The 14,167-nt window shown below is 32.4% G+C and overlaps 1 protein-coding gene and 1 long non-coding RNA gene across 2 annotated transcripts in view; both read left to right on the forward strand.

The window, feature by feature from the left end:
* LOC127733112 (ras GTPase-activating-like protein IQGAP1) overlaps positions 1–7,179 on the forward strand; it is a 231,346-nt gene extending 224,167 nt beyond the window's left edge. Inside the window, exons 42-43 of the mRNA XM_052242397.1 lie at positions 3,342–3,450; positions 6,201–7,179. Coding sequence (XP_052098357.1) covers positions 3,342–3,450; positions 6,201–6,323 — 232 coding nt within the window. The 3' untranslated portion in view covers positions 6,324–7,179. The remainder of the gene's footprint in view (positions 1–3,341; positions 3,451–6,200) is intronic.
* A 3-nt stretch (positions 7,180–7,182) lies between these two features.
* LOC127733189 (uncharacterized) lies at positions 7,183–13,522 on the forward strand. The gene is made up of 2 exons (XR_007996874.1): positions 7,183–8,098; positions 12,507–13,522. It is a non-coding gene; the product is annotated as an uncharacterized LOC127733189 (long non-coding RNA).
* The last annotated feature ends 645 nt before the right edge of the window (positions 13,523–14,167 follow it).

The raw sequence follows: 14,167 nt of genomic DNA on the forward strand, positions 1-14,167 counted from the left end.
GACCGCATATAACGATGAATTTGTGAATTAATGTGTCGTTTGGTCACAAGTTAAATATTTTTTCGAATCTTGAATTCTTGGATTAGGCCACCTTTAACAAATTCTTTGTTTGATGTTGCCTACCCTTTGTAGGGGTGGGTAGGTAGGTAGGTTTTTTATGCCCCTGCCATAGTGGAGGGGGCATTAAGTTTTACCCTTGTCCGTCTGTACATACGTCCGTACGTCCCAGAAACTTAAGTTTGCCTCAACTAAATGTTATGAAACGTATACACAATGCTTATTACCACAAAACGCAGATCAAGTACAAATTTGGGTAGTGCACTTTTACAATTCTTGAGTTATATCCCTTTATAGCATTATATGCAAGTGGGGGCATCATCTGTGTCCCATGGACACATTCCCCATTTTGTTTTTGTTGCCTATTATTTTGAATAGATATAAGAAGATGTGGTATGAGTGCCAATGAGACAACTCTCCATCCAAGTCACAATTTGTAAAAGTAAGCTATTATCGGTGAAAGTATGGCCTTCAACACAGAGCCTTGGCAAACTAAAGTAGAAAGAAACTTTAAAAGGTAAAAATGATCTGCAGGACAATTTCTACAAGTATGTCAACAAGGCCGTAATTGTCAGTCAACTCTTTTTAGGAGTTATTGCCTTTTAATGATGATTTTTACCTAATTTAGCATTTAGATATATAGATACTGAATAGAAAAATTAGCAATACAAGATCAACAAAAAAGAGATTTCAGTCATGAATTATATTCAGCACATTAGTAACTTATGCTACAACCAAGTCCCATGAACAAACTGAAAAAGTAGAATGGTCAACCAATTCTTTATGTGAAATTACAATAATATTTCTTGAAATGATGAGAATTTGACACAGTATAAGCCATTCTTGTCACAATGATGTTAAGTCCATTTTTCCAAAAAAAAATAAATAAAATAAAGATTTAAATATAATGTATAACAAGCCATTCTTGTCAAAAAATTATGTTTAGCCCTTTTTTCAAAATATTAAAAAAATGTGATTTTAAAAGTAAATGTGTTAAAAAGAATAATAACACTTAGAATAACAAAATTACACACTGAGAGTAAGACTCTTCATACACCCAAAAGAAAAAGATATTGTTGAATAGTGTTAATAATTCAAATTTAGCAAAATCTCTGGGCTAGCATAATGTCTATTGTACCAACAAAGATAGCAACATATATTTTTGATGCAACTGATATCATGGTTACTCAAGATACCAATAAATCTTAATTCCATATATTTGACCAGTCACATCAGATATAAAATCTCATAACTTAGCAACTACTTTAATGGTCACAGGTGGACTATTTGCAGATCAGTAAGTATTAGAGAAAGTTGGTCCTTATATGAATAAGTAATGTTATATATATATATATATATATATATATATATTATATATATATAAGTACTGAACTAATTGAGGAGATGAGCAATTTTTGCAGGCTCCTCTGAAAACTCATTGATTGTCTTTGAGAAGAAAGATCTTTCATGCATCAGTAATTACTTGAGGCAGAGTGACTCCTTACTAATCTGAAGGTACTTAAATGGTCTTGGAGATGATGTATCTGAAAATCAGTGGTTAGTGACAGTCCAACATGGTTTTTCCATAAATCATTATTGTTAGTAATAGTGAAACAAGCTTTGATGTATATATATGGTCTTCCTACCAGTAATTTTTATACCGCGAAAAATGTGCGTTCGTATATTGCTATCATGTCGTCGTCGTCCGAAGACATTTGGTTTCCGGACAATAACTTTAGTATAAGTGAATGGATCTCTATGAAATTTAATCACAAGGTTCAATAGAACAAAAGGAAGGTTAGGATTTATTTTGGGGGTAAGGTCCCAACTGTTTAGGAATTAGGGGTCAAAAAGGGACCAAAAAAGGCATTTTTCTAGTTTCAGGACAATAACTTGTGTATAAGTGTATGGATCTCTATGAAATTGTACCACAAGATTCCATACCACAAAGGAAAGGTTGGGATTGACTTTGGGGGTTATGGCTCAAACCATTCAGGAATTAGGGGCAAAAAAAAGGGGGGGGGGGGAGAAACAAGGTTTTTTTTCTGGTTAATGGACAATTTCTTAAGTATAAGTGTATGGATCTCTATGAAATTGAAACACAATGTTCCATACCACAAAGGAAAGGTTGGGTTTGACTTTGGGGGTTATGGCTCAAACTGTTCAGGAACAAGGGGCAAAAAGGGAGGGGAGAGGAACAAGATTTTTCTGGTTTCTGGACAAATACTAAAGTATTATTCTATGGATCTCTATGAAATTGTACCACAAGGTTCCCTACCACACACATAAGGTTGTGGTCAATTTTGTGGTTTGTGGCTTTAATTGTTAAGAAACTAGAGGCCATAGGGACCAAAAACAAGACTTTTCTAATACTGGCTAAGCTGGTTCTAACATAAATTATTTCTGATCTATATAAAGAAACAACAAATTCTGATATGGCAGGAGATACACACCAAACAGGGTGTGTAAATTATTATATTTAGTTTGTAAACAGAATTAATAAGTATTGCGCAACAGCAAAGTTTGCACAACAGCAAGATATCTTCAATTGAAAATAAATACAAATCTTTTAACCAATTTCAATGAGGATTAATATAAAGTCTTGAATTTTTTGAGGTGTTTACCATGCATTACTATATTGGATATTTGGACATTTTTAAATATGTCTACATTGAGGTCCAAAGGGTCCAAAATTAGACTTTGTTCAATTTCATCAAAAACTGAAATCTGGTGGTTCTATGATATGCTGAATCTAACTGTGCATTCAGATTTTTCATTTTGGGCCCTGTTTTCAAATTGGTCCAAAGGGTCCAAAATTAAACTTTGTTTGAAATTCATGGGTTTTTTTATATGCTGAATCTAACCATGGAATTAGATTTTGGATATTGGACCATGAAGTAGATTAAATGTCCCATTTCAAATTTTTAAATTATCTGAACACATTTATTCTGTTTCAGAAATCTATAATGTGTCAAATATTTAATCACGATCCAAATTCAGAGCTGTATCAAGCTTGAATATTGTGTCCATACTTGCCCCAACTGTTCAGAGTTCGACCTCTGCGGTCGTATCCAGCTGCTGCAGACGGAGCACATTTTTAAAGAACTGCAGATATAATGCCCTTACAAAAATCAAGTACCCTGTAGATTCAAAATAAGGTAAAAGTAGGGTATTTTTAAGGAGAATTGTTTTCATTCATGAGAATAATGACCTCTTTCAGAGCAAATTTCAAAGTTATAAAATATTGCACTAGATCTGTATTCTTAACATCTTACTTTTTTCAGATTTAAAAATGTTCAGTTTGAAATTAGTGGTACTAAGGATCCTGGAGTGTTTGATGTTAATGCTAAATTCATGGGAGTAGAAATGGATAAAGTGGAATTAATTTTTCAGGTAATATTTATTGAACATGTGATGACACTTGCATCAATAATAACTGGCAGGTTCATGCTTCCTGAAATTGGCATTCCTTTCCCTTAATTTTTTTGGATTGCATTTCTGCAAATCTAAGGCCTTCTTTCCACAACTATTTTCAATAGTATTTTATAACAATTTTTTGCTTCATCTGTAAGCCAGTTAACAGTGTGTTGTACATAACTTTAAGAAAAAAACAATCAGTTCAATTGCTGATTAAGAAACAGTATTCATTTACATGTACTACGTAAAAAGGATCATAAAATTCTGGGCACCATTCCTGGAAACACTTAAACGACAAAATTATCCCAAATTTCAAAGGACTTTGTCATGCACACATATGTAGAAGAAGACAACATGCAAATGTAACATTGACATGTAGTTGTTTACGTCATTGCCCCTTGACCTTTGTTAGATAGTTGTCTCATTGGCAATTTGACTATCTCATTGGCAACTAATTCACATCTCCTTATTTTTGTATTGTCTAAATTTGTTTAAGAATCAGGTAACCAGTTAAATGTATTGAGCCATAAATCAAATCTTTACCTATCGATCGTTGGTGGATAAAGCATTCTTAGAGTTAAAAAGACCCTTATTGATTTTTAGGTTACTAGTTTAAAAATCAAGGTTTCAGCTGGTTTTCTGAAATTTGGGAACATTTTCGGTTTTCATCATTTGGCATAATTTGTAAGCAGATGTAAGTGTTTTCATCTTACCCAACTCTAAAACGTTTTCTTTTACTGAAAGTCCATGATAATCACAACTAATCTCATGCAAACATGGTGTTTCTTTAATTTTAGTGATAGGATCAGTTTCTAAGTTACTATAATTGGTGGTTAGAATTATTGTAGGGTTTAGATATCAGCCTTACAGGATTCACCTGACCGTAACTGAATTTTCTTGGTTCATTGATCAACATCAGTTTTCTTGATTAGACCTGTTTCTCATGTTATGCTCAATTAAGCAGGCAAGACATTTCAGGATGTGAAATCCTGTTTGTAATAAAACTAAATATTAAACAAGGTATCCATTATAAATTCAATAAAATCCTAAAAAACACAATAACACCCAAGGTAGATGATATTAACATAATCATATGTAAAATACAACTCACACTAAAAAATGTTAGTAAACAAATCTTTGCCATGACAGAATCAGTTAGTATTAACCGCAAACTAAAACATGAAATTAATATTTGTCCTCTAGAAGCAATTGTCGGTCATTACCAATAAGACACTATTCATGAAATTCACTTTCAATTTCTGAACTCAGGAAACAGTGATCGCAACCTGGTGCAAGCTATAATGAAGTGCAAATATAAGGAGATGCATGTTTGGGCCAATGACAAGGTGACATTTGGCTTAAATTTTAAGGTCTACATTTGGGCTATATTATGTTTTATATGTAATAAATGACATTCTATTTATGACATGTTCTTGTTATATGTACCCCTTTCGTTTGCCAGACAGTGTTTGTCTCCTGCTCACTATGGGATGGTGGAAGTGGGATTTAAAGTAAGAAACGGTTTTATATAAGCCCTAAATAATGTTTAAATGCTATGTACAATGTGCAGGTGTAATACACTCGATTAAGATTTTAAAAGAAAATGCAACTAATTGCTCTCCAAGATTGGTTCATGCTGAGTATATACAAATTCATCTTGTCTGACCTCAATTCAAACTAGCATGGTTTTCAGATGACCAGATTTTTTGTAGGTTGTATCTTGATAATGACTTCTTTTAAAATTATAAATTAAAAATTAGCCCAAAGGTAAACTTCACCAAATTTTTGACCCAAATGAAACCACAGTCAGAATGATTTAGCCCAAATTAGTTATGCCCAAAACATGATAGGACAATGTCAGTAGCACTTTTCATGCATCATTGATTTCTTAAACAAGTTTCTTATTAGTCAGTCCCCTACCGACGAAGTCGAAGGGGACTTTAGGTTTGCACTCCATCTGTCTGTCTGTCCGTCCATCCGTCAATCCGTCGGTCCGTCAGTCTGGCAAATCTGTTTTCCGCACTTTTTTTCGTCATGCTTGAAGATATTGATAATTGGTATATAGTTTTGTCATGACAAGATACAGATCAAGTTTGAATTTCCGTTCTGATGATTTTGTGCAGAGCTATGGTCCTTCGACTTAGAAAATTCACTTAAATAATAAGTTTTCCGCACTTTTTTTTGTCATGCTTGAAGATATTGACTTGATATTTGTTATATAGTTTACACCATGACAAGTTATAGATCAAGTTAGCATATTGTTCCAGTACAATGAATTTTAACAGGTAGGGGACTATGTATTGCCATGCAATACTCTCATGCTTGTTTGCTTTATGTAAGTAATCAAATATCATTTACCTTACTTGACTGTGATGGAGCTTGTTATATTCTCATAGATTATTTGACTTTAAGCTAACAAACTGCCAAATGAATAGTTATAAAGGCATTTCACAGGATGCTTAGTCATCATTGTAGAATTTATAGTATTTATAAAAGATTTAATCCTTGCATTACACACTATCCATCAAGATGTTTTCTTGTTATTTTCATTGTATCCTAGTTGCTGGTGTCTCACAATTATAATTTCAATTAATACCATGTTACAAAAATCATATGGAATATATTTTATAATAGTATCACATTTTATAAGGACTCATTTTAATATATTCAAGTTAACAATGTTTTAAAAATCCCTAAATTTATGTATGATTATTAAAATGTTTCAGGATTTACTTCAGTTGCAATATGAAGGTGTTGCTGTAATAGAAATGTTCAACAGAGCAAAGATCAATGTTAACCTGCTGATTTTTCTTGTAAACAGAAAGTTTTATGGCAGACAAGGAAAGTAACCTGGTTGTAATTTATGTCTAACACCATGACAAGTAATTGCTATTCTCTAAACCTTTGTAGCTAGGAACAGTTAAACTGTAAACAGTTTTCATGTTTTATGGCAGTTAAACTTATGTGCTATGAACTTGATGACACAGTGATATCCTCACCAAGGTTTATATCAGTGCATATATTCACTAGAAGTTATCATTCATTATTTTACAACAAGAAAAAGGTTTTGCTTCCCATTTTATTGTAATGCTTTAGAAATTATATATAAATGCTATAAACTTAATATTGGATTCTGTTATAAAGATACATATATTTGATACATAACTATTGAAGTGTCCATGTGTATGGTATATTTTGCTCAATTGAACTTTTACTTTGGACTGCTGAAACACATTGCAGTTATTTATAGTTTTATGTTTTATATCATTTTGAGCAATTCATATTCTTTTAATTTTGTAAAGTTAATGTAACATATATATAAGATAGATAGAGTCTGGTAGATCTGACCGTCTAAAGCTTTTTGCTTAACATATTTAGTTCTTTGTCAAATAGTTAAATAAATAATAGTGCCATTTGCTTGATTGAAGACTAAATTCTATGAAAGTTGTATATTTTACAGCTCTTTTCATAATGCTAGCAAGACAAAGGTTTGTTTGGCTTGCTTGCTTTGTTTGTATCAATGTTTGCTCAAGCATTGTAATTAAGATTGACATCTGCAAACAATATAAGTAGGCGGAGTTAAATCTGTGTAAAGGTAAATTTGATTATTTGATAATGTCCAATCAAATTTAAATATTATGTATACAAGTTTAAATCCTCCTTTTTATGTTGTTTTCAGATGTCAATCTTAATTACAATGCTTGAGCAAACATTGATACAAACAAAGCAAGCAAGCCAAACAAACCTTTGCCTTGCTTGCATTATGAAAAGAGCTGTAATGAAAAACAACCTAAAACAATTTAAAATTAGTCAGTGTGTGGGCTAGTCATGATTTACATTGGAAACAACCATAGCCAGTAAATCTGCCAGCATAGATATTGCTTTTGAAAAACAATTTCTTTTTGGATATTTCAAGAGATGAACTTTCATTTACAACATGCAATCCTTGACAGTGGTAAAATAATGCATTGAAAAACAAACGAAAAGCTTGTCATTTATTGTACATACCAGATACATATTTTCTGAAAATTGACATTATTTTACACTACGAAAGGTAATGGAATATAAGCAGAAGTATAAGAAGGATTGAATTAAAGGATGGGCAGATTAAACAGACTTGAGTGTGTCTAAAAATGCTTTCAGTCTGTATGTGCAATTTTGCAATTTATTTTTTCTTTTTATTGATATGAATTTGAAACATACATTTAAAGGTATGTGTGTATTATCTGTTTGCAGATAGATTTCTAGATAAAATAGCTTGAGCATTTTCCTTTTTTTTTTTGTCATTTTTCTTGCCTTTGTCTTCTTTTTCATTTATAAAGCTTATTGGAACAGAAGTGTAAAACCAGGAATCAAATAATTGAGGTAATAATATAAATTACCCCTCTCTCAACCATTATTCTAGTTTCCAGACAATAACTTTGTGTTCAAGTGTATGGATCTCTCTGAAATTGTACTGCAAGGTACCATACCACAAAGGGAAGGCTGGGATTGATTTTGGGGGTAATTGCCTCAAAAGTTTAGGAATTGGGGGCCAAAAAGCGGCAAAAAACAAGCATTTTTCTAGTTTCAGGACAATAACTTGTGTTCAAGTGTATGGATCTTTATGAAATTGTACTGCAAGGTTCCATATCACAAAGGGAAAGCTGGGTTTGAGTTTTGGGGTAATTGCCCTAAACGTTTAGGAATTTGGGGCCAAAAAGGGTAAAAAAAACAAGCATTTTTACAGTTTCCAGACAATAACTTGTGTTCAAGTGTATGGATCTCTCTGAAATTGTACTGCAAGGTACCATACCACAAAGGGAAGGCTGGGATTGAGTTTGGGGGTGATGAATCATAAGGGGGTTCCAAAAATTTGGGGGGGGGGGGGGGAGGGTTCCTTCTTTTCCGTTTTTTTTTCTTTAAAATTTTCCATTTTAAGTTGGTTATTTTTGATTAATATATAAAAACAAATAATAATGATATGGTTTGATTTCATCAAAAATTGAAATATTGGTGTTCTTTGATATGCTGAATCTTAACCGTGCATTTAGGTTCTTGATTTTTGGTCCCGTTTTCAAATTGGTCTACATTAAGGTCCAAAGGGTCCAAAATTAAACTTAGTTTGATTTTAACAAAAATTGAATTCTTGGGGTTTCTTGATATGCTGAATCTATCCATGTATGTATTTAGATTTTGGATATTGGACCATAATAGGTAAATTAAAAAATTTTAAGTTCTTAGACCACATTCATTCTGTGTCAGAAACCTATGCTGTGTCAAATATTTAATCACAATCCAAATTCAGAGCTGTATCAAGCTTGAATGTTGTGTCCATACTTGCCCCAACTGTTCAGGGTTCAACCTCTGCGGTCGTATCAAGCTGTGCCCAGCGGAGCATTTTATTAAATTTGGAGTTATCTTCCTTTGTCCATGATTATAGTTGAATCAACTACAATCAATGCTTTATACAATGCAATGTTTAATTTTGACTTCCACCGATAAAACACAGATCAAGTTGAATTTGGGTAGTGTCACTTTAACCATTATTGAGTTATGCCCCTTTATAAAACGAAAGATTGCAAAATTTTTAGTTTCCATTCTGTAACTTAAGTTTGCCCCAACCAAACATTATGAAACCTATACACAATATTCATTACCACAAAACTAAGATCAAGTACAAATTTTTTGTTTCCGTTTTCTAACTTTAGTTTGCCTCAACCAAATGTTATGAAACTTATACACAATGCTTATTACTACATAATACAGATTGAGTACGAAATTTGGTGGCCACACTTTTACCATTCTTGAGTTATGTCCCTTTATAAACATAAAAATTGCAGAATTTTTCGTTTCCGTTCTCTAACTTTAGTTTGTCTCAACCAAATGTTATAAAACTTATACACAACCGTTCTAGAGTTATGCGTGTTTACAAATAGAAAAATTGCTTAATTTTTAGTTTCTGTTCTCTACTTAAGTTAGCCTCAACCAAATCTTATGAGACTTACACACAATGCTTATGACCACAAAACTCAGATCAAGTTCAAATTTGGGTAGCGTCACTTTTACCGTTCTTCAGTTATGTCCCTTTATAACTATATGATATGCAAGCTGGGGCATCATCTGTGTCCACATGACTATCCACATTTATTTTTTTTAATTCTGTATTTTACTGATGAATGGACTCACTTTTTAGGTCAACCTTACACTTTTACACTGACAGCAGCAATAGCAGATGAGACGCAGGATTCCATATAATTTTTTTTATCAGGTATAACTATCATGGAACGCACCTTTAATAACAGTTTAGAATTAATCCTTGAAAAAATAAAATATTGTAATTCACCATTCCAAAACATTGTAGTATTGGTAATTTTAGTCTGATTTTGATTATGTGTGCATTGGTCAATTTGTTTATTAAGTTTTTTACCACTATAAGTCCAATGATGCCATTGAAATAAATAAAGGTGTTTTCTGACAGGACTTAGCAAAAGACTCTTGATTACCACTTAACCAATAAGAAATATCTGTGGTCAATTTATGACTGTGGCATGGCAGTTGGTCACAAAAAACTATAAGCAATAACATACTAATAAGACAGTTTCCATATCTTTTCTACAGCGTTCCCTCAAATAAATTATTGTATATTCTGTCAATGTAATACTTCCATGGTCTAACAAAAGATTTGTTTCCTTGTAAACATGAATCTCACTTGAAGTTTTAATATATATTCGAAATAGAGTTTTATGTTATTGGTATTGCTTATTTTATATTAGTGTTGTCAAATTATATCATTCTGTATTTTTCATATCTGCATGTTACTGTTATGACCAGTATATACATGTACTAATTTTTCATTTTACAATATTTAGATCAACATTATATTTGAAATATGACCAAGCCTTGTAAAGTTGGATGATTGACATTTTTATACGCCCGTCAAATTTTTGACGGGACGTACTATGTTATACAAATGTCCGGCGTCTGTCTGTCCGTCTGTCTGTCCGGCGTAAACATGTTGCACCGTAACTTGAGAATGACTTATCCAAATTTCATGAAACTTAACATAGTTGTTTCTTATGATGGTCAAACGATCTGTATACTTTTTGGTGAAAATAAGATTAAAACTTTTTGAGTTACGGGACTTAGTAACTAAAACAGGTGTGTTTTTTTTTCACATGTCGCACCGTATCTCAAAAACAATTTTGTGATTATTGCTTAAAACTTTACACACTCCTTAGTTATATTAATCTTAAGATCTGTATACTTTTTGGTGATGATTCAAAATTTTATTTTAGAGATATTGAGTATTTTGTTAAAAAAGGGGGAGGGGTTTTTCACATGTCGCGCCGTATCTCAAAAACAGTTTATGATTATTGCTTAAAACTTTACACACTTCTTAGTTATATTAACCTTAAGATCTGTATACTCTTTGGTGATGATTCAAAATTTTATTTTTGAGTTATTGAGTATTTTGTAAAAAAAGGGGGAGGGGTTTTTCACATGTCGCGCCGTATCTCTAAAACGATTTATGATTATTGCTTAAAATTTTACACACTTCTTAGTTATATTAATCTAAAGATCTGTATACTTTTTGGTTTTGATTCAAAGTTTTATTTTTGAGATATTGAATTTTTTTTTTTTTTTTAAAAGGGGGGGTTTTCACATGTCGCGCCGTATCTCAAAAACGATTTATGATTATTGCTTAAAATTTTACACACTTCTTAGTTATATTAATCTAAAGATCTGTATACTTTTTGGTTTTGATTCAAAATTTTATTTTAGAGATATTGAGTTTTTTGTAAAAAAAAAAAAGGGGGTTTTCGCATGTCACGCCGTATGTCAGAAACTATTTATGCTTATTGCATAAAAATTCACACACAAGACGACGGGCGTATCATGCGCTCATGGCGCAGCTGTCTATTACATTTACGTCCACACAATATTATGTTAAATTGAAATAATGAACTAACTAGTAAAGTTTGATCAGCTTACAATTGTTCAATGTATACTTATTGTACACACCTGTTCATGTACTGTGTAAATTATGCTTACTTAAGTTTTTTGCCAAAGCTGACAGTAAAGATGTCTTCTTGCTAATTAGTTACGAAAAATTGAATGTATTCTTTCTTAATCAAGTTGTCAATATACAGAACAATTGATTTCATTTAGTACCACAATGATCATTTTAAATTTTGCTGTGACGACTTCATATCAAATCTATTGAAATTGAAAAAGGTCTGATTAACTGTTAATTTTTTTTATCCAATATTCTGTCCTTCTGACGGTCAATCTTTTAACTGTTGACAACACTATTTTATATGTATTTTTACAAATATTGGGAAAAGCTGGGGTCAACTGATAATATTGCAAGTAGGAAAGCCAGAATCTAATATTACATGAAAAATCACCAGAATACCTGTCATTGGAAACAATGGCTATCATGATAGTGCACCACCAAAAACTGCCTCAACCTTTTTATACGACCGCGTTAAAATTTTTGTGGTCGTATATTGGTATGACGTTGGCGTCGTCGTCGTCCGAAGACTCATTAGTTTAAGTGAATGGATCTCAATGAAATTTTACCATAAGGTTCAATAATACAAAAGGAAGGTGGGGATTGATTTTGGGGGTTATGGTACCAACAGTTAAGGAATTAAGGGCCAAAAATAAGCATTTTTGTAACTTCCAGACATAACTTGTGTGTAAGTGTATGGATCTCTCTGACATTGTACCACAAGGTTCCATATCACAAAGGGAATGCTGGGATTGATTTTGGGGGTAATTGTCTCAAAATTTTAGGAATTAGGGGCAAAAAAACAAGCATTTTTCTAGTTTCATGACAATAACTTGTGTGTAAGTCTATGGATCTCTCTGACATTGTATCACAAGGTTCCATATCACAAAGGGAATGCTGGGATTGATTTTGGGGGTAATTGCCTCCAAATTTTAGGAATTGGGGGCCAAAAAGGAGCAAAAAACAAGCATTTTTCTAGTTTCATGACTATAACTTGTGTGTAAGTGTATGGATCTTTATGAAATTGTACTACAAGGTTCCATATCTTAAAGGGAAAGCTGGAATTGAGCTTGGGGGTAATTGCCTAAAAAGTTTAGGAATAAGGGGCCAAAAATAAGCATTTTTCTAGTTTCCAGACAATAACTTGTGTTCAAGTGTATGGATCTCTATGAAATTGTACTGCAATGTACCATATCACAAAGGGAAGGCTGGGATTGATTTTGGGGGTAATTCCCTCAAAATTTTAGTAATTAGGGGCCATAAAAGGGCAAAAAAACAAGCATTTTTCTAGTTTCAGGACAATAACTTGTGTGTAAGTGTATGGATCTCTCTGACATTGTATCACAAGGTTCCATATCACAAAGGGAATGCTGGGATTGATTTTGGGGGTAATTGCCTCCAAATTTGAGGAATTAGGGGCCAAAAAGGGGCAAAAAACAAGCATTTTTCTAGTTTCATGACAATAACTTGTGTGTAAGTGTATGGATCTTTATGAAATTGTACTACAAGGTTCCATATCACAAAGAGAAGGCTGGGATTGAGTTTGGGGGTGATGAATTATAAGGGGGTTCAAAAAATTTGGGGGGGGGGGGATTTTTTTTCCCTTTTTTTTCTTTAAAATTTTCCATTTTAAATTGGTTATTTCTGATTTATATATAAAAGCAAATAATAATGATATGGTCTGAATAGGTAAATTAAAAAATTTTAAGTTCTTAGACCACTTTCATTCTGTGTCAGAAACCTATGCTGTGTCAAATATTTAATTACAATCCAAATTCATTGCTGTATCAAGCTTGAATGTTGTGTTCATACTTGCCCCAACTGTTCAGGGTTCGACCTCTCCGGTCGTATCAAGCTGCGCCCCAGCGGAGCATTTTATTAGAGGATATTTTAATTGTCAATTAAAGATTCTCTAAGAGTTTCTTAAAAAAGTGTTTCTGATAAAATCCAAAAGATTCTTTCCTTTGTTGACATGAATCTCAGTTTTGATATCTCTCTACTAAGATTATTTTAAGAGTGTATTCCAAATAAACTTTTATTTAGTTCGTATTATACATTTTTTATGGGTATTTATTGATGTTGAGAAAAGTTTAGAGCAACTTTTAATTATCACACGTAAAATCAGCAGCATAGCTGTCTTTGGAAGCAATAGCATCCCACACTTCACTTCCCAATACTGTCTGACCCTTTAAACACAATTCATATAAATCTTATTGCATATATTGACCTGGTAAAATTCAATGGTTTTAAAGACATAATCTACGTAACTAATTTTTACAGTTTTGTCCAAAATTTAAACCCTAAATTTAGCAAAACTAAAATCATTGACTCATTTTTATATCTTCCAATGACAATGAATAATGATATACAACAATAAAACTGTTGTAAAGAAAGATAAGAAGACCTGTGGAGACGAGATCATCATTACCAATTTACATTTCTAGTCTTTAAAGTCCCTTATGTGTAATATTTTAAAGAGTTTTATCTATTAAAGGAACAGACAGATGATCCATAATCAATGTATGTCCATGATCATCATTCTAAAGGTGGAGATGGGAAAAAAACCTTTAATTTATTTGTATATAGATATAGGAAGATGTGGTATGAGTGCCAATGAGACAACTCTCCATCCAAGTTACAATTTGTAAAAGTAAACCATTATAGGTCAAGGTACGGTCTTCAACACGGAGCATTGGC

Source organism: Mytilus californianus, unplaced genomic scaffold, assembly GCF_021869535.1.
Source record: "Mytilus californianus isolate M0D057914Y unplaced genomic scaffold, xbMytCali1.0.p SCAF_3, whole genome shotgun sequence".
Classification (NCBI taxonomy): domain Eukaryota; kingdom Metazoa; phylum Mollusca; class Bivalvia; order Mytilida; family Mytilidae; genus Mytilus; species Mytilus californianus.